Source organism: Sminthopsis crassicaudata, chromosome 5 (assembly GCF_048593235.1).
Source record: "Sminthopsis crassicaudata isolate SCR6 chromosome 5, ASM4859323v1, whole genome shotgun sequence".
Taxonomy (NCBI): domain Eukaryota; kingdom Metazoa; phylum Chordata; class Mammalia; order Dasyuromorphia; family Dasyuridae; genus Sminthopsis; species Sminthopsis crassicaudata.
In genome coordinates, this window is record NC_133621.1 from 298,084,702 (window position 1) to 298,110,816 (window position 26,115).

Sequence of the window (26,115 nt, forward strand, 5' to 3'; positions counted from 1 at the left end):
ATTTGAACCCATTCACTGCCCTATCCATAACTACATGCTTTTCCTTATACCTCAGTCCAGGAAGACATTCTCCAACAGACTCTCAGAAAGGGGCGACTTTATTCCAGAGTTGACAAGAGAGGAGGGAAGGTTTTACATAGCTACCCCAGAAACTCTTCTATCTCTTTTACAAAAATTGATAAGAAAAAGTATAAACTAGACATTATTTCAGAGAGGACTGTGGGTAAGGCAAAGATGGGCTCCTAGATCTTGATGGCCCAAGAGGGGAGAGGGCACGGAGAGGCTTGAGTATCATCCTTTCCCCATCCCTACTCAGGATTTCCCCCCCTTCCACTGGGAGACCCGAAGCTTGGGGGGCGCCCGCCGGAACCATTCAGACCAGGAGCCGTCATACACGGCTACATCAGGCTTGCCACAGAGGTAGGCGGCGAGAGCGATGTGGCAAGCGGTGACCCCCTTCCGGCAGGTGGCAATGAGAGGCTTCGAGAGGTCCACTTTCTTCTCCTTGAACAGAGCCTGGATTTCTTCAGGACTTTTCTCGAAGCCTTCTGCTGTCAGGAACTCTGTGAAAGGCATGTTCAGGGAACCAGGGATGTGGCCGGGTTCCAGGTCTGAGCCAATTCCAGGAAGAGACCAAGAAGACAGAAAAAAATAGAGGAAAGAGTTAGAGGTGATGGATGGACCACAGCAGCCAATCAATAAGCGTTTATTAGGTATCTATTATCAGTAACTGTAGGGCATAATGGATAGAATGCTGGGCTTAGGAGTCAGGGAGGTCAGGGCGGTCAGGGCTATTAATCTCTCTCTACACTAGCAGTGGACAAGTTATATAAACTCTCTGGGGCCCAATGTCTTCCTCTCCAAACTAAAAAGGTCAGACTTGGTGACCTCTATGGTCCCTTTCATGATTCTATGATTCTCTTTGTCAGGAACTGTACCAGTCATGGGGGGATATAACAATAAAAGAGTCCTTACCTTCAAGGAGCTTTGTTTAATTGTCAAATAGGGAAACACACAAATATAGTGAGATGGAAAACTATCAACAACCAAAAACATGTAAAAGAGTTATCAGAGATGTTTTGGAGGGGAGAAGGCACTAGTAGCCTTGAGGGAGTGGTAGTGGGGGGAAAAAGCAAGCAAAGATTTCATTGACCTGGATCCTGAAGGAAACTAAGAAGCCTAAGAAGCAGAAGCATCCCAAGAACACAGGGCAGTCAGTGCAAAGATACGGAAGTGGGAACTAGTGTGATGTGTGAGAAATAGCAAGGAAGTTAATTTTGAATGAAAGGGAAAAGAGGACAAGAGGATTAGAGCTAGATAGAGGACTACTTAATTCAGCTTCTTATTTTATAGGTAAGAATAGCGAGGTGTAGGGGTCGTGAAAAACTTGGTAACAGTAAAAGATATCAAAATTCCATGAGGATTTAATTCTTGGTGTAAAAATAAACAAGCTTATTCATCTCATTAGTAGCAAATTTTTTTTTTGTCTTTAATAAATGATAAACTTATATGTATAATAATTGTTTTAAAATAAATTTATGATTTATTTTCAGGAAGTATTTGATTTTTATACCTATATTCCAAGATTTATATAAACATTTCTTGGATAAAAAAAGGTCACAAGTGGAAAAAGTTTAAGAAGCGCTGCTCTAGAATAATAGATTTCCAGATTAAGAATTAATCAGTAATCCTGCATTAAGCATATTCTATGTGCCATTCATGCAGTCCATCACGAGGCTACTCTGACAAAAAAAGATACCATCCTTTTCCCCATGGATCTTACATTCTATAGAAGAAGACAATCCATGTACATATAAGTAAATATAAGAAGCCAGGTGGGGTTGGGTCAACATACCTGATACCATGTTGTGCATGTTGTAGCTCCATCTCTACTAGGTGAAATGGAAGTTCCTTAAGGACAGATTTTCCTTTCTTTTCCTTTCCTCTCCCTCCTTCCCTCCTCTCTCTCTCTCTCTCCTTTTTTTTTTTTTTTTTTTTTTTTTAATTTGGAAGCAATTGGAGTTAAGTGATTTGTCCAGGGTCGCACCTAGTAACTGTCTTAGGCCGTATGTCACAAGCTCCAGATCCTGTGCTCTATCCATTCTACCTTCTAGATACTCTTCCTTTTTTTCTTTGTAACCCCAGTGTTTTATACATAATAGACGCTTAATGTTTATTTGACTGGATTGGAGCAGAGGTTCTTAATCTTTTGTGTGTCATGGTAGTCCTTTTTTTTGGCAATCTGGGAAAAATGAAGACTTTCTCAAAATGATATTTAAAGTGAAGGAAATACTAAATTTCAAAGGTTACTGAAAATAAAGATGCAATTTTTTTCTTATCCAAGTTCATGGACCTGCTTGAAATCTACAGATGGTTCCTTTATATTAAGGATCCCAGTATTAGGGTGAAAAGAGATAGTAGTGGCAAAAAAGCACTAGACATGAAGAAAGGTCAGAGTTCAAGTTTTATTACTCATTATCTCCTCCCACTATTTTAGCTATGTGACCATGAGCAAGTCATCCCCCATATTCAGCTTTAGTTATTTCCTCAGCATAGATAGATGAATGAATAAATAATAGATTGGTTCATAAAAGTGGGGATTGGATATAATCAATATCATAGATTTTCAGGGGCCTATCATAGAATACAATGAAATTTCTACTACAAAATAAGTGATAGGGGATTTCCAATTTCAAAGTAGATCATTCCACTTGAAGACAGGTCTAATTAGAAGTCGAAATTGAGCAAAAAACATGCCTGCCGCTAGCTTCCAAGGATGATCCTAGTTCTGATCTCTCAACAGAATGGATGTACAAACTCTCTCCCTGATTATATCCCCAATGCCCTATTGAGACTGAAGGAACATTTGATTTTGATGCAAATGATATTCTTAAAGATTGTGCTGTTGATAAGAACTCAGGTAAGAAAGAGAGAGAAAGAAAAAGAGAGGAGAGAAAGGAAGGAAGAGAGGAAGGGAGGGAGGGAGGAAGGAAGGAAGGAAGAGAGGAAGGAAGGAAGGAAGGAAAAAAAGAAGGAAAGAAGGAAGGAAGGAAGGAAGGAAGGAAGGAAGGAAGGAAGGAAGGAAGGAAGGAAGGGAGAAAGGAAGGAAGGAAGGAAAAGGAAAAAAAAAATTCAAATACTTAAAACCCCTGATTTAAGACTGGAAGGGACCTCAGATGCCTACTAGTCTAACCCCCTCATTTTGCAAAGGAGAAAACTGAAGTCCAGAAGAGACTTGTCCAAATTCATATATATATAGTCAGTGGCAAAGGTAGGATTTGAATTCACATCCTCCAACTCCAAGTCCATTGTTCATATCTGATGTCCCACAAGGCCTTTTGAATCCAGCTCTCATATCCCCTGTCAATCTTTTTTTCTCTAGGTTTTATCCTCATCAATGCCCTTTCTAAAATGTGGCATTAAGAACTTAACCCAAAGGTCCTGATGAGGTGTGACTAGCAGAGGAGAGAAGAGGGATAACGATGTCCCCTCTCATCTTTTGGTACCATACCTCTCTGGTATGGTTAAGATCATATGAGCTTTTAGTGACTGATCTCACAATGTTCCCTTAGGCTGCTTCTATGATCTTAAAGAGACAACTTTATGAACTAGACTATAAAAGGTGCCCATTAAAATGCCAACTACCACAAAAAGGGATGTATCCATGACTTCTAACAATTGTCTATCCCTTTTTCATGTCCCAAGGTGCCCACCAACTGAAATGCCATACGGGCCAATTAATTAACAAGTATTTTGCGGTGTCTACTCTGTGCAGAGCACTGGGGATATAAGCAGGGAGCGAACCTATAATTTTACTGATAACAAGAACTCTGCGCTTTGCCAGGTTGTTAAACAAAGAGCTCTGGAAACCTTAAAACATTAGAGAAAAGCAATCTCTATTCTATCGATCTAGTTAGTTGAGAGCAGGTAAGGTGACACGGAAGATAGTTCACCAAGCCTGGAGTCAGGAAGACTAGGTTCAAATCTGGCTTCAGACACTAGAACTAGTGACCCTGGGCAAGTCAATTCCCCTGTTTGCATCAGTTCTCGTCTGTAAAATAAGTTACAGAAAGAAATGGTAAGATTTATTAGCTCTCTGACCCTGCTCACTTGATTTGTTTGCCTCAGTTTCCTCTTCTGTAAAATAGGATAATAATAGCACCTACCTCCTAAGTGTGGTTGTGAAGAGCATATGAGGAGTTTTGCAAAGTCCTAAGCACAGTGCCTGGCACATAGTTCAATGCCGTGTAAATGTTAGCTCTTATTTCAGTTATCATAAGTGCTGGTGTGGCCAGTCCTAGAAATAGCTATCTGATAGGCATAAAGGCTCAAGATTGGATTTGTTATGTCATTGGTAGAGAGAATTCCCAAGTGAAGAAAGATAGGTTGGTACCTGCTTGGCAACATAACCTTAGAGCGTTCCCTAGAGTGTATTTGGATCAGGAGATCACTGTACACAACAACATCAATATTACACGACGAGCAATTCTGATGGATGTGACTCTTTCCAACAATGAGACAATTTAGGCTGGTTCCATTGATCTTGTGATGGAGAGAGCCATCTATACCCAGAGAAAGGATTGTGGGAACTGAATGTGGATCACAACACAGCATTTTCACTCTTTTTGCTGTTGTTCGAGTGCACTTTGTTTTCCTACTCATTTACTTTCTTTTCTTGACCTGATTTGTCTTGTGCAGCAGGAGAATTGTATAAATATGTTTATATATATTGGAGAAAAAAAATAAAGTGTATCTGGGAAGTATTTAGCAAAAAACACAATAAAACGTAGCTAATAGATAATCTTCTAAGTCAGTATGTGACCCATAGGGATCCTTATGTACAATATAGTTGCCCCATTTCTAAAGAAATTTGATGGGGCAGCTAGTTGTGTAGTGAATAGACCCTTCAGTCCTGAAATCAGAAGGACCTGAATTCGAATCTAGACACTTAACAGTTCCTGGCTTTGTGACCCTGGACAAGTCATTTAACTCCAATTGACAGGAAGGAAGGAAGGAAAAGAGAGAGAGAGAAAGAGAGAGAGAGAGAGAAAGGAAGGAAGGAAATTTCACCAAACTGGCACCCCAGAAAGGATATGACTTGCCCAGGGACAAGACTTGGTCCTGCTTCCTACTTAGTACCCTATTCTGCTTCTCCAGCCCAAGATCATCACAAATAATAAATGCATTGATTAAGAAATGGTCCACATAAGCTACTCTACTCTAGAAGACTTGAGTCTTTCCTTGTGGTCCCAAAGCTTCAATTCCTGGTAATACCATGGATGGAGTATAGGTCTTAGAGTCAGAAAGACACCATCTCAGATCCTTAAGAGCTATGGGAATTGAGCTAGATCTCTTGATTCGTCTGAGTCTGAAGTTTTTTATTTATAAAATGGGGGGGGGGGTGGACTAGAATTAAAGGCTTCTCAAACTTTTTCCACTTCTGATCCCTTTTCACTGGAGAAATAAAAATAGATAAATAAATGAAATATTTAATGATAATCATATCCAACATTCAGTTACAAGAGCCCACATGAGGTCACATCCCACAGTTTAAGATGCTGGAGACTAGATGAATGGATCGCTAAGATCCATAAGAACTATGTTCTAGAGAGAGGTAGAAGAGAGAGAACAGGAATTGTGTCTGGGGGTGGTATTTGGGTTTTTAAAGAGCCCAATCTTCCCCTCAGCCCCCCCAAAATGGATTAATCTATGGTAAAATTCTAAGTATCTTAAATGTGGCTAGTAAGAAGAGCTTGAGGATATTTAGGGGATTTGAATTTAACTTTTTTCTTTTCAAATTGATAATCACTAGTAAAATCCTGGGGAGGGGAAGGGAAAGGTTAAGTATAAGAGTGGATCTGGTTTCAAGACACTTGAATGAATGAAATGACCATATTTATCCTAAGGCCCTGTGGCTCTCCTCTTGAAACTTCAGTACTAGATTTGGACAGATCCAGATATTCATGATAACATCAGAAATAATGATATTTAACATATATGTGGTGCTTATTATATGTTAGATACTATGTTAAATCCTTTACAATTATCTATCATTAATTATTATTAATTATTTGACTATCATTCCCCTTAGAGGAAGATGTTATTGTTATCCACGTTTTACAGATGAGGAAGCTGAGGTTAAGTGAATTCCTCAGAGCTACACAGGTAAAAAGTATCTGAGGTCAAGATGTGAACTCTTGAGTCCCAGTGTATCCACTAGCCACCTAGCTAAAGAAACAATAGCTCCCTTCTATGTTCTGCTTTAACCTTCCCTCACAAGAGCCCTGTATGGTAGGTGTTACCAGAACTATGCCCTTTTTACAGATTAGAAAACTGAGGCTTGGGGAGACAAAATGACTTATAAAGTTTATGACAAGCTCAAGAACTATAAGAGAAAATGCAGAAATCTTTTCATTGCTTCTTGAACTCAGAGCAGGGGATGATCTTAACCTATTCTAACTCCTGACTGCTTTGGGCTGCTAGGTGGACAAAGCCCAAATAATAATCCTCAGAAGCACGTTTTTAAATGCATAATGGTCGTAGAAGCACAATACAAACCAATTACATTGAAAGAATTATCAAAAAAAATTTTTGAAAAGCAGTTTCACAAAAACTACAATAGGGTTTGAAAACAGTAATTTTGGAGTTCTTTTTTTCAAACTCTATTGAAGTTTTCATAATGAGCATCCACCTTAGCATATTATCATTACAATGCACACAAAGTTCTCATAATATACCTGTGGAATATGAAACTTAATTTACAGCTTTTCAGTTTGTTGAACATTGTTTTATGTACATATAAAGACCTAAATCCTTAGATTGCGGACATTGTTACTAGCATAAAAAATTGGTATAGCATTATTTCATAAGCTGGTAAATTATTTCTATAAATTGGTTTTGTTCTTTTCCCTGTCATCAGGGAGATGATACCATGACATCCAAGTGAATTGGATTTAAGTGAGTGAGGGCTGGGCAAGACCACCTGCCTCACTTTCCTCTGCAGAGCCATCTGTGTCTCGTGACAAGACATAGATCAAGACAACTGGAGATGGCTTTGGATGCAATGGGAGACCTTGGCTTTTGGCTAAGATCTTCAACTAGTAAATTATTGAATAACTATTAAATTACCATTTAATTATAGAGTTCATAGGCACTGACAGAGGAAATCTTGAAATGCTAACAAATGACATGTTATTTGTATTTTGGATTGTATGATAAATCCGGGTATCTATGCCATGGTAATAATCCAGTGCACACACAATAATTATTTGGGGAAGGGCAGCTAGGTAGTGCAGTGGAAGAGCACTAACCCTGAAGTCAGAAGGACTTGAGTTCAAATCTGATCTCTGACACTTAACACTTCCTAGTTGTTGTGACCCTGGACAAGTCACTTAACCCCAATTGCCACAGCAACAAACAAACAAACAAATAAATAAGTAATAATAATTTGGGGATCTGTAAAATAGTTACTATAAACTTTTTATTAGCCTGCTGCCTTGTTTACACTAAACAGAGAATATTCCTTCATTTTCTTCTGTTGAACTTTGTCTAAGTTGTTGACTCAACAACTTTACCCTAGTTTGGCCATCCTGGGGCTATCCGGGATTATCCCAAGTAATAGCCAAAGCACACACTTTAACTTTTCCAAATATTGTGATAAAGTTCAATTTTGCACTAACCAATACCAGCAGGATTAAAGGAAATATTTTAAAATTAAATTAAAAATAAAAAACAACAACTTCATGACTTTTTCATTTTTTTTTTAAAAAATGTGTGTGTCTCTCTTTTGCAACATAGCTAATATGGAAATGTTTTGTCTGGCTTCACAGATATAATTGTTATCAACTTGCCTTCTTAAAGGGTGGGAGAAGAGAAAGAATTTGGAACTCAAATTAAAAAAAAATATATATATATATTAAAATTTTCAAAATTGTATTTGGGAAATATTTAATGAAATAAATTTTAAAATGTTTAAAAGGGAAAAAAAAAAAAAACAATTTTATAATCTCCAAATTAAGAATACATAGATTAGAGACAGTGCTCAGCTCACACTGTGTGATGACAACTGTAGTAACTGAAAAAGCCAGTACAGCCCTTGTATTCTCTTTTAGGATACAGGACTCCCTCAGCCCCTGATCACCGGCTATGATTAAATCTGCCTTCCCCATAATCTCCTCCCGGAGAACAGGACACCATTCTGAGAGTCCGGCAGCTCAGTTTTCTGGCCCTCCCTCACAGGGGACAGCATGGAGTGGGGGTGGAGGAGAAAAGGTGCCAGAGCAGTGCTGCCATATGTACACAAGCTGATTACACTTTCCCTTAGTCACTCAGTTGACATGCTTCGGGCCCAGTGCCCACCTCAGGCTCCCAAGTCAACATCCCTCTATTAAAAGCAAGGGAGAGTCTAGTCTTTCTGTTTGTATTTCCCAGTACCTCAAAAGGTGCTTTGTATATAGTGAGCAGTTAATAAATGTTCTCTCATCCATTCATTTGGGAGGAAAATGAGCGAAATATATTGTTCAATAACCACACAAATCTTTCCTTCTTCCTCGGAAGAGTATATAAGGAGTAAAAGGTTATAGTTTCATATTCTAAGTACCTGTCAGTGGTCATGTGTTTTAAGCATTTCTTGTGAGGCAAAAAATATAAATAGCTGTCCTATACCTGATGTCTTTATACAGTAAGCCAGTATAGTATACTGGATTGGTTACTGGACTCGAGGGGCAGATCAAATCCACATAAGAGAATTATTAGCTGTATGACCTTAAGACAGTCAAGCCAACCTCTCAAGTCCCAGTTTCTTCATTTTTTTTTTTTAATGAGAAGGTGAGACTCAAGGTTCCTTTTATTTTCAAAAATATATGATCCTATGAGTAACTTTTTGTTAATCTCTTTTGAGAAGAATATGAACTATCCCTAAGCTTTATTTTAGAGAAGTACCCACGACAATTTCATCTTCTACAGGACGCCTTTCCAAAACACACTTAATTCTAATATCTTCCCTCTCTTATTTATTTCCTAGATGTCCTATAGCTACTTCTTAGTACAAATCTGTCTTGCTTGTTGTCTTCCCCTCACAAATATATCAGATTGTAAGCTCTTTGAAGGCAGGGACTGTCTTATTCTCTTTTGGTACCCCAGAGTTTAGCACCTGAATAGAAGGTACTTAAAATAAATGTTTGTTGACTGATTATAGATTTTCTTTGGGCTCTCCAAACTGGGAGTGGCTTGAGGAAAAAATAACCAAAAAACAATCCTTATCTTTGGGATTAAACTCCCTCTGGGCTGAGGCTGGGTCCCGTTAAGCCTAGACTTGGACATCCTTTCAGGCAGATCCTTCCCCTGGGTCATTAGTGACATATCCCGTACCAGTGAACAAGTTGTATACTCCCATTAACATATAGCCTCAAAGTTAGGGGCCATCTAATTTTTCTTTTCTTTTCTTTTGCTGAGGCAATTCAATTGGGGTTAAGTGACTTATCCAGAGTCATACTACTAGGAAGCGTTAAGTGTCTGAGGCCACATTTGAACTCAGGTCCTTCTGACTTCAGGGTTGGAGCTCTATCCACTGTGCCACCTAACTGCCCCCCATTTTATTTTTCTGAGATCTCAGTGCCCACTACAATGTCTGATGAATGCTTGTTGATTGAATGATAGAGAGGCTGGATAGGGGAGTAGTCTTGTCATTAAACATTTAAAAATTTAAACATGGCTCAATTACCTAGTAGTTGTGATGTGGGTGATATAGACACAAAAAGTTGGGGTTCAGTTACGTGAAGAATTAGCAACGGCCATTCTCTTTGCCAAGAGGTAGATTTTGGAATAGGGTACAGACAAAATGAAGGGAAACAATGGATACCAGGAATGGTTAGTATGAAATAGAGTTGGGAGGGCATATGGAAGACAAGTTCCTCATTGGAACTCAGAATGACCCAAGAGAAAGGAAACACGCCATGACGTTGGGGTATGTTCTTAGCTAAAAGGGATTTAGCACCCTCCAAGTTCAGAGAAGTGGGATTGGGAAACATAGTGGAGTTAGGAGAGATACCACGTGGCATGGAGGCAGGAAGGTAAGGAGAAAGACATGGGGAGATAGAATGCCATTGTGGACTGATCCAAAGGAAGGCAGCTGCCATGGAATGACCCATTCGATTTTATAGGAAAATTTTAGCCCTAGGGACATGACTGGGATTTCTGACAGGGCACAGCAAGGTCGTCTCCCCCAGTGGAGATGGTGATGCTGGAGATCTCTACAGAGGGTAGGTTTCAGACTAAGGTCCCAGAGGGTAGGACTGATCTCTATCAGAGCCTTTTCCCTGCTTGCCTCAGGGATCAATTCTTTAGTTTCTCTCTGTCCAAAACACCATAGGGGACCTCATCAATTGAATGATTCCAGGTAAATCATTTACCTTTGTCTGAATCTTCATTTTTTCATCAGTAAAGTAATGTGAATATCTGTACTCCCCACCCCAGAGTTTGTTGGGAGGGAAAAGGCTTTTGAATGTGTAAATTTTAAGCCAGGATAATACTATCAGGTGACATCCTCCCATCTACCTCTGTTATCAGCCTCCTATAGCTCCCTCCCTGAGAATTCAAACATTATATGTACATTTCTGGAGCTCTGAATGAGAGATAAATTCCAAGCCATCCTGCTGGATCTTTGAAACCCTTTTACAAAGTCTAGAAATTCAAAATTAGTTTTTATTTCTAATATGATAAATGTCTATAAACACAACTGATATATAGATTGGTAGATCCTCAATGATTTTAGTAGTATAAAGATACTGAGAACAAAAGTTTGAGAACCACTGGCCCCAAATAAGATTTTCATTTAAGGGGATGGAAACTATCCTGGGCTTGGAGAGAGGGGCAATGTGAATGGCACCGCCTTTGTTAGAGCTAAGTGCCATTTATAAGTGTATTCAAAGAGTGAGCAAGGAAAAGTTGCTTAATATGGTAGCTGGCACTCAGTTTCCTTTTCTATAAAAAAGAAAGGGATTACCTATGATGACTTTACAAATCCTTTCCATCTGTACATTTATGATTCTAACTAACCATTTAATATGCTTCTACTAAGTGCCAGGTACCATCCTGCAGGATCTTTGAAACCCTTTTACAAAGTCTAGAAATTCAAAATTAGTTTTTATTTCTAATATGATAAATGTCTATAAACACAACTGATATATAGATTGGTAGATCCTCAATGATTTTAGTAGTATAAAGATACTGAGAACAAAAGTTTGAGAACCACTGGCCCCAAATAAGATTTCCAATAAGATATCCCTTTGGGGATAGCCCTGGAGTTTGGGGAAGCATAAAAAGCCCAGTTACAGAACATTTTTAAATGCATTAAAATAAAAAGCATAAGATTACAAAGGAAACCAATTATATCAAAATAAAGTTCTCAAAATCATTTATGGACTCTCCGGTTAAAAACCCCTTCCCCATTCCTGTAAAAATCTAAGGGAATAGCCTCCAGTAAGGGATGCTGAAGAAGGGATTTAGAGAACAGACCACCTCAGCTGTAGGACAGGAAGGAGCTTCAAAGGCCACTTAGTCCAATTCCTTATTTTTATTGCTCAAAATGAGGTCAAGGACCTGACCAAGGTCATTTTAAGTATCAGAGATGGAATTCATCCAAGTTCTTTTGCTCTCCAGAGCCAATGTTCCTCCCACAATTACTGCAATGCTTCTTAAATGAGCCAACAAAAAACCACAAACATTTCTATAGGGACTAGTTGCTTACTGAGCTCAGAGTCCCTTAGCAACATCCAAACACTCCTCTCAAGATGCAAATTTTTACTATCAAGACGTATTTTATTAAATCTCTATTGTATGGCCTTTGACTAGGCAAATACATCCTGGAGACACAAAGATGGAGATACTTTTCTGAGGGAGATTATGTAGCAGATATAAAGCAAATGCAAATGATTCTTGGGAGGGGACTGAGTTTGGAAGGTAGCTAAGCACTCTACCAAATATGTATTTATGGAGGAATTTCCATATGTGGTTGACATTTTGAGCAAAGAAATCATCGGTTTTGATTCAGCTGAAAAATTCTGTGACAAATAAGCTGCTGGAATAAAGAGACAAAAATAATAAGACTTTATCCTGAAGGCACTTATAGGCTATTGTGGAAAAGATCTCTGGCCCCTTCTAACCAAGCTTTTCTCCAGTCCCCCCATTGATTTTATACTACTCCCTCTAAGAAACCTGGTCTGGTGCCAGGAATGTCCTAGTTTCCCTCCTTTTTCTTGAATGCCTGCCCAAGCAAGGAAAGGAAAAGAAAAAAAGCAGACTGAGCACTATTCCTTTGGACCCCACCTCCGGCTTGCAAAAACATAGTTCTCTCCTTGGTTGGGATCAGAAATAAAGGAGGAGTGTAAAGGTAGAACAGGGCATTTATGTCTTCCCAGGATATTTTTCAAAAGAGGATTATAGGGTAGGGTGGAGGGAAAGGATCAGAAATCCAAGACTGCTTTCACTCTAGGTAAGAGAGAAGTGTTGGGTAATTTCCAACTGCAAAAAATAACTCTCTCCAATTACTGAGCCCAGTTGAGCTGGATTTTTAGCCTAGGGTGGGAAAGAAGCTGGTGTGCACTTTCCCACAAGTCCTCTAGACAAACGGTTTTGCTTGGAGCAAAGAAGAAGGGTTTTGGGGGGGGAGAATCAGCATAATCCAATAGAACTCTGGATTTGCATCTAGAAGAGTTAAATTCCAATCATAACTATTTAGTCCCTTAGTCTCTCTAGACCTGGGATCTCCATGACCATTAAGTCCAAACCCTCATAGCTGTCTTCAAAAGTTTCTTCCACCCTATCAAGCTTCAAATTCAAATTCCTTAGACATTCAAGGCCCTACACCACAGTATCATGGATTCAGATTGGTTAACATCCTTAAAAGCTATATGATCCATTATTCAGATGTGGAAAATGAGGTTCAGAAAGGTGAAGTTATCCAGAATCAAGCTCTCAGTTCCCTATCTTCCCAGCCTTCTCTCTACTCTCATACTCTTGCATGCTGTTTTTTTTTTTTCAGCCAAACCCCCATTCCAATACATCCCTTCGACTTTCCCACTGTTTTGCCTTAGTTTATAACTGTTACCATCAAGCTCCTATCTTTCACAATCATTTCCTAAAATTTGACCCATATACTCTTTCCTCTAGGAAGTCTCCCCTAAGAACCCTCATTGGTACTAATTAGGTAATACAGTAGACAGCAAGTTGGGCCTGGAGTCAAGACTCATCTCTGATTTCAAATCTGGTCTTAGATACTTATTATCCATGTCAACTTAATCCTGTTTGCCTCAGTTTCCTCATCTGTAAAATGAACTGGAGAAGGAAATGGCAAACCACTCTCTCTTCCAAGAAAACCCCAAGTGGAGTTGTGAAAAGACATGACTGAACACACTCTATTTGTTCTTTTTTTTGACACATCTGATCATAACACCAGAAGCCTTCCAGTCTACCTTAGTTGCTAGCACTAACTTGAGCTTGGGAACCACTGGCAAAAGTAAGGGAAGGAAGTCACAGTCATACTATGGTAAGGTTTCAAAGGAAGATATTAGTGGAATACTCTAGTCAGTAGATTCTCAATAAAAGTCAGTTGATATGCATCCCAATGTGTGAAAGTTCTGGACTTGGGAGCGTCTCCAAGGGAATATGTCCACTATTGGTAAGTAGAGCTGTGTTTATACTGTGTGTGGAGGAGGGGAGTTAGATGAGTGGAACAGACTCCAAAAATTGGAGTCAAAGGTCCTCCTAGAGACCAACACCCTTTCTGTTTGATCCTCTTTCTCCTCCCTGGAAGAGGTTGCAAAGAGGTGATACAGGGTAACTTAAACTCTAAGGACTTCTGAAATTGGAATCAGGTGAGAGACAATTGGAGCGGAGTAGGGAAAGTACTGGCCAAGGTGAGACTAAGTCACTCCCGGTTTTTAAATTATAAAATGAATGGCTTAAAAAAGATGGTTCTAAGTCTGTGAGCCTACGATAAGCAAGACTTAGAATAAGTAGGTGGAGCCATGGTTTTAAAGTGAGAAGACCTGAGTTTAAATCTGGGGTATTGCTACTAAACTTCATGACCAACCACCCTGAGCCTCCTTTCCCGCTATGTAACAAGGTGGGCGGCCTCGGTGGAGGTGGTGTCTGATGACTTTTTTTTTTTTTTTTTTGCTGAGGCAATTGAGGTTAAGTGACTTGCCCAGGGTGACACAGCTAGGAAATGTTAAGTGTCTGAGACCACATTTGAACTTAGGTCCTCCTGACTTCAGGGCTGGTGCTCCATCCACTGAGCCACCTAGCTGCCCCTGTCTGATGATCTGTTAGCCCAAGGGCTCCCAAGTTCAGTCGGCCAGTGCAGGTGTCCAAGGGAAGGAAGGACGTCCAGTCAGCCTAGTCAACGAGCGAAGGGCCCCGAGATGTCCCGCTCAAGCCACCCCGGGGCTTACCTTTGCTATCAGGCTCGGCCTCGGTTCCCAGGTACCTCCCCCGGGAGCGGGAGTCCACCATCTGGAAGCGCTTGGACTCGAGGTTTTCCAACATCTGCTCGTAGGTCTTGAGCAGGGACTCGTCGAGCTTGGCTTTGAAGACCGCCGGCTCGGGCTCCGTGGGCTCCGAGGTCAGCGGGTGCCCCTCCTGCAGCCAGTTTCGCAAGCCCCCGTTGAGTACCGAGACGGTGCGGTGGCCAAAAACACGGAACATCCACCAAGCGCGTGGGGCGTAGAAACTGCCCAGGTCATCGCCGTCGTAAACCACCACGTGCGTGTTGTTGCTGATCCCCAGGCGGCCCACGTAGCTGGCGAAGGCCTCCTCGCTGGGGAGCATCATCTCGTAGGGAGAGCCCTGGTCCCGGCAATCCTCGATGTTAAAGAAGGAGGCGCCCGGGATGTGGCGCTCCCGGTACTCCTGGAGGGCATTGCGCTGCAGAGGGGGGTACCAGGACACGTCGAGCACCCGCAGGCCCGGGCCCACCTTCTGGGCGCGGACCGACTCCGCCAGCCACTTGGTGGACACCAGAGCCCGGTAGAGCACCTGCTGCTGCACCATGGCCGGAGCCTAGAGTCTTCTGCCTGGAGCAGACAGAAGCAGGAAACAAACGGGGAGAAGAAAAGGAGATTGGGAGCTGAGAGGTTGGGGAAAGTTGCCAGGGAGGGGGGAGGGAAGAGGCGGGGCTTGGGGGGGGTATCCCCTCCAGCTCCCCCCAGAATCCAGCTGTCCCCCGGGCTGAGGGAAAGGTGGCAGCCTTTCCCACCTTGGCAATAGGCCCTCGACTTTATCCCGGGGCAGACCCCTCCCACCTTAGCAGCCAATCCCGGGCGGTGGCTCTGGGGTTTGGGGCCCCTGGAGAGCTGGAGCTCAGTTTGCCTTGGCTGTGTATGCAAGTGTGTATGCATATCTGTAGATGTGGGTTTGTGTGTGGGTTTCGCCCCTCCTCCCCTCCTCGAGAAAGAGAGGGGAAAGGGAAGAGGAGGAGGGGAGCAGTAACTGGGGGGAAAGGGAAAGGGGGGGCAGCCCAGCTGAAGGGCTGGGGGAGGGGGAGATTCATTGAAAGCACTTGGTTACTAAGAGAAATCAGCCAACAGCTGAACCACCTTCGGGACTCTGACTAGGGGAAAGCTGCAGCCAGGCTACAATGGTCTACTATGCAAGTCAGCAACGGCCCCCTCCCCCAAAGCGCCCCCAATTAGAGGGACGAGACATCAGGGCTCCTCTCCCAGATCCCTTGCAGCCCCCTCCCGGCTAGAAATCTTTAAAAAACAAAAAAATCCCGCCATCTGCCCAGTCACAGACTCAAATCTCCACTTACCAGAAACTTCCAACCCAGAGAAAATTACTTTAGACCGGCGAATCAGGAAAGTGGCGGTGGGGGGAGGGTGGGGGACTTTGACCCCCGGGCCGTGCCCCTCCCTTCCCTCTCTGATCCCCTCCCCCTTTTCCTCTACTCCCTCTTACTCCTCCCCCTCCCCGGTCCTCTGGAGAGCTGTGGCCAGAACCCTGGACCCGAACGGCGTGGATCCGGCTCGGAAATCCTGCCTCAGCTGGCTCCCAGCTGCGTGACATTGGGCAAGTCCCCTTTCCTCCCCGGGCCCCCCGGTAACCACCTTGACCCAAGGGTGGCGGTGGGGGAGGAGCGTTATCTTCCAGGTGCCCCGGCCCGCCCCGAGATCTAGGTCCTCACAAGCCCATCCCATTTGTCCTTGGATCTGTTCCCCCTGGTTTTCCTTCGGATCCCAGAGGGCCTGGGTCGCCCGACTAGCCCGGGTCTCCCTCCCCAACACGCCCCTCGCCGGCCTGCCTCTTGCCACTCCCTCTCTCTCCCCGGCTCAATAAAGTTAGCCAGTTCAAAAAGGGAAGCCCTTGTATGGGCCCTGCCTCCCTCCCAGCCTGCCTCAGTCCCTCCCTCGCCGCTAGCCCGGCCCTGGGATCCCTCCTTCCTGCGCTCCGGGGCCAGCCCATCGGCGTCGCCGTCGCAGGGGAAGGGGCGGAGAAGCAGCCAGCCTGGGCCGGCCCGTGCCTCGGTGAGTGAGGACGTGTGTGGGTTGGGTGCTGGGCCCCCTGCTCTCTCCTCGGGCCCCCGGCTGCCCCCTCTCCTCCCGTCCCTTACGGCCCCCGCTCCTGCGGGAAGGACGCCGAGCCCGCACCCCTGTCCAAGGTGCCAGAAGCTCCGTGCCTCTGGCCCCGGGGGAATGGGAGAGCCGGGGGGCTCTGGCGCCTGTCCGGGGGCAGCAGCGGAGTGCCAGCTGGGAAAAGGAGCCGGAGGTGTGGGAGTCAGTGCGGGGGGGAAGGGGGGTCTTTTAGGGGGCTCCCCTCTGCGACAGAACACTACTGGCCATGGGGGGAGTAACCGGAAGCCCTGGAGCGGAGCGTGGAACGACCCCCATGCCCATATGCTCTAGAGGTGTTGGAGGGACTCGAAGGGTCCGTCCCGGGACTAAAGTCAGCATAGTGTTTGTCCGGAGACACTCTGGGGCAGCCATTTACAGAGGCGGGAACTCTGCCTTGGGAGCCTGAGGCCCTGTCCCACTTCTCAAAGTACCTTTGCTCCATTACTAGAGCTCTGTGACCTTGGGCAATCAGGTGACCTCTTTGAGGTTCAGCTTTTCCCGCTCTGTAAAATGGGGAGCAGCCTAGATGCTCTCTTGAGACCTTTGGGGCTTGGAAAGTACTGTGATACTCGTTGAGCTTCAGCTTTGCCTACTGCGTAAAATGGGGTCCGGGCTACATGCTCTCTAAGGCATCTGGGACTTTAAAAATAAACGCGTAATCCACTGGACCCCCATTATCAGCACCAGCAGCTCCCTCTTGAGAGAGGCTCAACGAGTGATTCCAAACCCTATAGACCCTCCTGTGATAGCCAAGAAAAGATGCAGGTTTCCGAAGGTTGGAGTTCTGAACCTCCTTGAGCCTCAGTTTCCTCATTTGTAGATCCACCTGTGAAGTCACGTCTACCTTTAAAATTTTGGGCTTAGTGCTTTAGCAAAGGATCACTGGGCAAGTTACTTCTGGGTCTGTTTCCTTACCTGTAAAGTGAGGTGGTTAACCTACATCACCCTTTGGGACTTTAGCTCTTAGATTCTAAGGTTAAGAAATTATCTATCCCCCAGGGTTCCCAGTCAAATAATCTGAATTCAAATTCTAGTTTGCCTTTCCCTTAGCTTTAATTTCCTTTTATGAGTCAAAATCTGGGGTCATCTCTCAAGATCCATGGTCTCTATCTATGATCTGTTCCGTTCAAAAATTTAAAAACAAATCAAACAGCTCCTATGTCTGGGATGGTGGCTTTGAACTCCTGGGTTCCACGCCTGGTTCTGAAACTCCCTTGCTCTTTTACCTACTTTTTGAGAATGAAGATATACCTGGGTGTGTAGGTGGTGTTGGCTAAGCTTAGGCTCACCTTTCCTGACCATCCTTAATAAGGAAGCAGAGAGCAAAATCCAGACTTCCTGAGAATCCTACCAGGAAGGGACACTGAGCTGATCTAGGAGCTGTACATGGCTGAGGAAGTTCAGGTACCATCTTTCTCATGATTGCCCCCTCTCCCAACAAACAGCTTTTGAAATTTGCATGTGGTTTGTATTTGAGCAGGTGTGGGTGTGTGATAGTGGAGGGAACATACTTATCAGGAGCCCCTTACACCAAAGAAACCATAGATTTGATTTTTCAAATATTGTATTTAATTTTTAAAAATATATGTGTGCATATATGCATGCATGCATACACACATGTCCTTCAGGATAGGGACTACCTTAGGTTGGTTTGGTTTGATTTTTCATTTGCTTTTCTAGCTCCTGTAGCTAACATAGAATAGACTCTGCTCATACAATTTACTCTCTTAAACATTCATCCAGTGTAATTCCCAGCAAATAACTTAATCTCAGAAATTTCTTCACCTGCAAAATGGAGATAATAATGTCTACCTCAGGGTTGTCCTGAGGGGCAAAGATAGTATATGTAAAACACCATAAGTAGTTATTGTTATTATTATTATAGTCTCTAGCCACAGGGGAAGTGACTCAGCCTGAGGTCATACAAGGAATGAATAAATTTTGAATTTGAATGACGTCTGAGGATTATAAATGGAGGTTGTAAAGGAACCTCAACTCTCATTTTACAAAAGTTGGGGGGGGTTGAGGTTCACACTGTTCAAGTGACATAGCCTAAATCATACAGATTTTAAGAAGGTAGAATATGAACTCAGATCCCCTGACTCCAAAGTCAGCTAGTGCTCTTTGTCTTTTCCTCCAGATGTTCCCCCTCAACCCCCCCAATTTAATAAAGATGTGATTTCTTTGGTATGGAGAATTCTAAGGACACTTCCCCTCTGATAATTCAAATTCAGTCACTTTATCTTTTGTTTGCCTCAGTTTCCTCATCTGTAAAATGGGGATAATAGCGTGGTACCTTCTTCCCAAGGCTTTGTGAGAAGGAAATGAAATCAAAAAGGGTTCTCAGCATGTGGTAATCACTATAAAAGCTAGCTGTTACTGTTGTTAATTATTCTCTTTATCTCTCAGTCTTTTGTATTCTTAGAAAGATACCTGGGAATATGAAGAATGTGACTTGCCCAGCATCACTGCAGTCAGTATTAGTCGGGTTTCCTGGTTCTTACTGTCTACCCACTATACACCATTTTACTTTTGAGTAGGCTTTTAATGGATTCTTGGGGTATCTGACTGAACTGTGTTGAGGGTCATTAGAACTTAAAATATCAGCCCTGGGAGCCCTGTCAGTGAGGGCAAGAACATCAGAACAGAAGATGTCAGAATTAGAAATGTATACATAACATTACTGATCATTTAAACCAGGGAATTCTCAAACTATGGCCCGTGCGGGCCAGATGTGGCTGCTGAGGACATTTATTCGAGTTATGGCAAATGGGTTGAGGGGCGGAGAGAGTGTGAGCTTTTGTTTTTACTATAGTCCGGCCCTCTCACAGTCCAAGGAGCAGTGAACTGGCCCCCTATCTAAGAAGTTTGAGGACCACTGCTTTAGACCCTTTTAGTTTATAAAAACAGCCTTAGAGAGAGCTTACGGTCCCCCAAGTGGATGATGGGAGGTGGGTGACAGAGAAGGGACTGGATGCTTTAGAGTACATGGTTGCCTTTCAGAAGGACATAGGCAAGGCTGCTTTCCTCATGTATACAGTCTAGACTGTAATGGCCAGTCTAGTCCTGTCTCCGATAAGAAATTGCTGCAAAACATTTGATAAGTTATTACTCGTGGGAATGTGCCAGGGAATCACTAGGGTGTGGATGTGTCTAGTCTGGGGGATCACACCCACTCTCCTGCCATTATGACACACTGGGCTGGAAAGATTCTGGGCCTGCTGGTATAGAACCAGTGTGATCCATGGAATTCTGTTTTCAAACCCGAACAGGAATGCTAGAGTAGATGTGTCTAGTCTCAGGAACCCCAGTGTCCAAGGGATCACACTCTCCTGCCATTATGACACACTGGGAGGGAAAGATTCTGGGCCTGCCTACCCACGATATAGAACTAATATGGCCCATGGAATCCTGCTTTCAAACCCAAATAGATTGTCTGCTAGGGTGTAGTGCTGGGGAAGGAAGGTTGATTTTGGAATCGGGATCTGAGTTCAGATTACCTTTTTCAGGTAAGTTACTTTACCTCTCTGATTGAGCCTCAGTTTCACTCACTCAAGACATGAAAAGTTTGCACTCGGTGACCCTTTGGGCTCCAGAGCTTCGATCTGCCCCAGTTAACATAGGTGACTCGATACCCTTAACTCACTTCCAGAGAATGATGGTCTCCGCAACTGCCCAGACCAACGGGGTGGGACTGGGTGACTTTGCTATGCTAAGTGAGTATTCTGTGTTCATTGAAGCCAGTTGTTTGCTGGGTAGTGTTTTTACTGGACTCTGACCGCTCCTCCTGCCTTCCCCCTCCCCTCTTCCCTCTCCCTTTGTTCTGCTCTTCCTGGCTCTTGAAATCTCATTACAAATTGATTCTGTTTCTTTGTATCTTATCCACCTTCCAGCTCCTAGTGATTGATTCCTCTCTCTTTACCTAGTCCACAAGGTCCCAGGAGGCCTCTAGTCCGACAGAAGCTGGCCAGAAGCCAAGCATCATGGCTGCAGGATCCCTCTTCAGAGCTCTGGTATCAGCCAGCTGGGTGGCTAAGTCCTTGAAGGCATCCCAGCCCCTGAGGCTTCTAGATGCCTCATGGTACCTGCCCAAGATGAACCGAGACCCCCGACAGGAGTTTGAACAGTCTCACATCCCCGGAGCAGCCTTCTTTGACATTGACCTCTGCAGTGACCGGACCTCCCCCTATGACCACATGCTGCCCAGCGCCACAGACTTTGCTGAGTATGTTGGCAAGCTGGGGGTAGGGAACGGCACCCACGTGGTGGTGTACGACGCCAGCGATCAGGGCCTCTTCTCCGCCCCCCGAGTGTGGTGGATGTTCAGGGCCTTTGGGCACGATACCGTCTCACTGCTGGATGGAGGGTTAAGGAACTGGAAGCGAGAGGGGTACCCCCTGAGCTCTGGCAAGGCCCGCTCAATTCAAGCAGAGTTCCACGCCACCCTCAATCCCATGTTCGTGAAGAACTACGAAGACATGAAAGATAACATTGAATCGCGCCAATTCCAGGTGGTAGATGCTCGCATTGAAGGGCGCTTCAAGGGTGTGGAGCCAGAGCCCCGGGAAGGTAATAGAACCAAGGCACTAGTTATAATATAACTGTGGGGCTTGGGGCGGGGGGTATGAAGTCCCAACCTGAGGATCCCAGTCACAGGATGTGAAATCAAATCTCAGCTCTCCTTCCTCCCTGGGTGATCATAACCAAGCTCTCTTCTCCAATCTGCTCCTCAGTATTTTCCTGTAAAATGGGGGTGGGAGGAAGCAGGGTTGGGCCAGGTTCCTAAGTTTAAAGTTGTAAAGGCCCTTATACGCCACTGGTCCAACTTGCCCAAGATCCCACTGAAGCCGTGGGAAACACTGGGATTTGAATCCTGCTGCTCTTTTCACAATATTACATGATGTCTTAAAGGATTTCCAAAATTCCCTTTTCCACTCCAAACCCCATGTAGATTCATGTTCTGAAGCTGAAAAAAGGGACCTTACAGGCTTTCAAATCTAGCCTTGCCATTTTACAGGTAAAAAAATTTTCCCAAAGAAGGAAAATGGCATGGGGTCATTTATTTGAAACTGGAAGGGCCCGACTACAATTTTCTAGATTATTGCTGAGTCCAAGTGCCTATGAAAAATCCCATTTGCCTTCAAGTGTTGTTCCCAGTTGGGCTCCACCCAGACCTCCCCTTCCCATAATTCATCCTTTTATCATTTCTCCATCTCTACAAATAAGATGTCACAAAGTGAGTTGCAAGCTTAAAATTTTTAGCTGGGATGGTGGAATGTTCTTGCCTTGGGCCAGCACCGTTGTATATAAAGTGGGAGAGAGTGGATTTTCCTGCTTTGTGGTCTCCACCCCTTGCTAGAACGGATAATTGCCCTCAGGAGCCAGGGTGCTGGGGAATGCTCTGAGGAACATGGGAGACAGAAATTGATCTTTAGTGAGAGAGAATGACAAAAGCAACAGTGCTAATAATGAGAATAGACCCCATTTCTATAACTTTATATCTGTTAGCTCATAACAAGGAGGAGGAGTTATCCTCATTTTACAGATAGGAAAACTCAGGCTTGGGGAGATTGATAAGATTTGACCAAAGTCTCAAATTGTAAGTTGCTGAGTCATGTCTGACTCTCTGTGACCCCATTTGGGGTTTTCTTGGCAGATAAGTTGGAGTGATTTGCCGGGTCTTTCTCCAGTGCATTTTACAAATAAGGAAACTGAGGAAGGCAGGATTAAGTGACTCTTCCAAGGCCACATAGCTAATGAGTGTCAGAAGCCATATTTAAATACAGGAAAATGAGACTTCCTGCCTCCAGACCTGATGCTCTATGCACTATGGCACCCCTTCCTGCCTTAAGTCACTCAGAGCTATGATTTTCTTATCTGTAAAATGGGTATGAAAAAATAGCTGAACATTGATCATACTCTGGGCTGGCAGCAGTCAAAGAATCTGGGATGCAGCGATGTAAAGGAAATAGCTTATATTCCGAAAGGATATGTCATCACGTAGAAGGCAGTGATGTTCAAGAAAGGGAGCTTGGGTCCAAAGAGTTTCTGGAATTGATTTGAAACTGGAAGGGACCTAAGTACCTTGATAACCCCAAATATAAGTTGTTGTTGTGGTTTTTTTTTTTTTTTTTTTTTTTTTTTAATGACTGGGCTGATCCTGAGGGAAGACAGACTCTCTGGCCCATAATTAAGAAGTTTTTTGGATTGTTCCTGTTTACCACTTAGCAGACCCTTCTAGAGTCAGTCATCTGCATGCATCTATGTGCCATAATACTATGTGAGCCCTTTTACAAATATTATCTTAATTGATCCTCCCAATAACCCTGAGAGGGATAAAGATAGCAATTATAGTATTTGCCTTGTTGACCTGAGTTTCAAATGAATTAAATAAACATAATGGGCAATGTAAACTCTAAAGTCAGCTATTATTTAAGTTATTGTTAATTATTGTAATTTATAACATTAATCATTGTAATCACACCAACAATCATTTCTCTGAGCCAGGTACTTGGGTTCTACTGCTAGGGACACAGGGAAGGGTCACAGTTGTTTCTTGAGGCACTACTAAATACTGATTCGATCTCTTTACCATCCTGTGTTGTGAATAATTGGCAAACATTATCCTCAGTTTGGGGGAATGCGGAAATAATCAGAAAAGGAATGGACAGCTAGGAAGGCCTGGTTCTAGACTCCAGGCACTGGTTGCCCCATTCATTATTCTGGTTCCCTGAGGTTTTAAAGCCAAATGGATGTCTGAATGGTTGCTGGTCCTGAATGTTGGAACTGGGCTTGCTACTTCATCATTAAGTGATCTGGGGGACCCCTGAGGTTCTTCCAACTCTGATTCTTTGGGCTGTTTTATATTAATCTCAATCTCGTTATCCAGTCCTTCAATCTTAGATGCGGATAGCTGGCCCCTAGGCAACCCCTGCTGAGTCTGCATACTTCTGTAGGCTTGTGGTCTGGTCTCTTGTCTAGGGAAATGGACTTTCAATGAGTACTGAACCTCAGAGCTTAGATCTGACTTCTAAAGACCTTTAGGAATTCAATAAATTCCCTTTTCTTGTCTAGATGTTTACTCCTCACTGTAAACAATGAAAGGGAGTGAGAGTAGATGAAATGGTACTTGAGGTCCCTTCCCTACCCTTAATCCTCTCATCTTGACCACTTAGCCAGTTTGTTCCTTTACCAGGCTGTGTTCATTTTTTATTTTGTTAAATATTTTCTGATTAAATATTTTTATTCTTAAACATTTTTAACAATTTATTATTATTGTTGTTGTTATTTTGCTGAGGCAATTGAAGTTAAGTGACTTGCCCAGAGCCACATAGCTAGGAAGTGTTAAGTGTCTGAGGCCACATTTAAACTCAGGTCCTCCTGATTTCAGGGATACCATTTAGCCATTCTTTTTAAAAATATTTTTAAAATTGAGTTCCAAATTTTCTCCCTCCTGCCTCACCCCCATCCTTGAGAAGGCAAGAAATTTAATTTTGTTTATACACGTAAGGTCATGCAAAACACTTTCCCATTTTATCCATGTTGCAAAAGAAAGCACAAGCAAATTAAAACAATAAGAATAAAGCATTTAAAAAAAACCCCCAAAAAAACCAAAACCCCTTTCAATTTACATTCAGAGTTCTCCTGAAGTACATAGAATTTTTTCATCGTAAGTCCTTTGGGGTTGCCCTTGGTCTTGATCAGAGTAGCTAAATCATTCACAGTTGTTCATTGTTACACTGTTGCTATTACTGTGTACAATGTTCTCCTTGTTCTGCATCTTTCACTTTATGTCAGTTCATAATTGAGTCTTCTCAGGTTTCTGAGAGCATCCTGCTTGTTATTTCTTAAACAAAACCCTATGCCACAACTTGTTCAGTCATTCCCCAATTTATCCATGCCCTTTTTTCTTCACAATCTCCCCATAGATTTTATTTTAGGATCCCAAATTAGATTTAGAAGGTAATTTACTAAGTCCCCTCTTCTCTTCTGTAGGACAGGCAATGTGGTACAATGGAAAGAAAGATTGCTCTCTCTGGCTCTGAAGTCAGATGACCTGAATTCAAAACCTGCTTCTTGCCAGTTATTCTCTCTGACTCTAGGAAAGCCACTTAACTTCCCACATCCACAAAAGAAGGGGTGGAATAAAGAATCTCTTGGGGGCAGCTAGGTGGCGCAGTGGATAGAGCACCAGCCTTGAATTCAGGAGGATCCAACGCTTCCTAGCTGTGTGACCCTGAGCAAGTCACTTAACCCCAGCCTCAGAAAAAAAAAAAAACAAAACAAACTCTTGATCCCCTTCCAGTTCTTGATGTATCATCTCTGTGATCTATGTGTCCATAGGCCAGTCAATCAACTGTTCTAGCTTGTTTCTTCATCTGTAAAAGAAATGGATTGGATTAAGTGACTAATGAAGTTCCTTCTAGCTATAGATTTATGACTTTATAATCCTGGATGTCATTTTATAGGTTAGGAAACAGGGTTAGAGAGATGGTCAATCAATCAGGGATCATTTATTAAGTGTCTACTGTGTGTCAGACACTGCTAAGCATTGAGGTACACAGCCAGGATTATAACCCAGCTCCTTTGATTTTTCCCTATCCTCCCATCTTCCACTGAAAACCTCTTTTTCCTCCTTTAGGCATTGAACCTGGCCACATCCCTGGTTCCCTGAACATCCCCTTCCTCGACTTCCTGACTGAAAAAGGCCTGCAGAAAAACGCTGAAGCCATCCAAAGACTGTTCCAGGAGAAAAAGGTGGACCTGTCAAAGCCCCTGGTGGCAACCTGTGGTTCAGGTGTCACTGCCTGCCACGTAGCCCTGGGTGCTTATCTCTGTGGCAAACCTGATGTGGCCATCTATGACGGAGCCTGGGTAGAGTGGTACATGCGAGCCCGGCCTGAGGATGTCGTCTCGGAAGGCAGAGGCAAGACTCTCTGAGTCAGGAGTAAGCAGGGGCTTTCCCTGCTCCCTGGTCACCTCCCCAACATGGGGAGTAGCCCAACCCAACAGTTTTCTTAAGTCTTTTTTAAATACAGTGGCCAAATTGCATTTTAAAAAAATTTTTTTTTTTTTATTCTCAAAGTGTGGCCTGCATGGCACACACTCCCTCCTTCCCTCCCTCTGGGAGACCATTGAAAGGTTCTGATTTTGAGACAAATGCTATCCGTTAAAAGGGGGAAGGGGTATAGAGAATACTTTTTGACAATGGTGAAGGGATCTAATTGGTTGATTAAAGTAGGGAATGGGGGGAAAGGGGGCTCCAAATATGGTCCTCTGAAATTTAGCCTGTTGATCACACTACCTCCTCCTATCTTTTTGTCAATAAATACTAAACATTTAATCTTTATATACAGCCACCCATTTTTTCCTGTTTGAAACTAATCTCTGAAAGCCATAGTGGGTGAGGCATTGTGGGTGTGGGCAGAGTGAATCTTCAAGGGTTTCAGGAAAAACCATTCTCTTCAGGGACTAAATAAATTCGCGCTTACAAGTATTGAACCAAATA

At 43.3% G+C, this 26,115-nt stretch overlaps 2 protein-coding genes across 5 annotated transcripts; one reads left to right on the forward strand and one right to left on the reverse strand.

The window, feature by feature from the left end:
• Nucleotides 1-80: 80 nt before the first annotated feature.
• TST (thiosulfate sulfurtransferase) lies at nucleotides 81-16,214 on the reverse strand. The gene is made up of 3 exons (XM_074271605.1): nucleotides 15,809-16,214; nucleotides 14,451-15,071; nucleotides 81-611 (listed from the first exon to the last, which is right to left on the reverse strand). The coding sequence occupies exons 2-3, from the start codon at nucleotides 15,046-15,048 to the stop codon at nucleotides 313-315; spliced, it is 897 nt and encodes a 298-aa protein (XP_074127706.1). The 5' UTR covers nucleotides 15,049-15,071; nucleotides 15,809-16,214; the 3' UTR covers nucleotides 81-312.
• MPST (mercaptopyruvate sulfurtransferase) lies at nucleotides 15,962-25,956 on the forward strand. 4 transcript variants are annotated; one of them, XM_074271591.1, is made up of 4 exons: nucleotides 16,382-16,520; nucleotides 17,846-18,011; nucleotides 20,534-21,176; nucleotides 25,249-25,956. In XM_074271591.1, the coding sequence occupies exons 2-4, from the start codon at nucleotides 17,994-17,996 to the stop codon at nucleotides 25,545-25,547; spliced, it is 960 nt and encodes a 319-aa protein (XP_074127692.1). In that variant the 5' UTR covers nucleotides 16,382-16,520; nucleotides 17,846-17,993; the 3' UTR covers nucleotides 25,548-25,956. The 4 variants fall into 4 exon arrangements, with proteins under 4 accessions (XP_074127695.1, XP_074127692.1, XP_074127693.1 ...); XM_074271594.1 differs by lacking the exons at nucleotides 16,382-16,520; nucleotides 17,846-18,011 and adding an exon at nucleotides 15,962-16,065; XM_074271592.1 differs by lacking the exon at nucleotides 17,846-18,011 and having other exon boundaries at nucleotides 16,387-16,520.
• The last annotated feature ends 159 nt before the right edge of the window (nucleotides 25,957-26,115 follow it).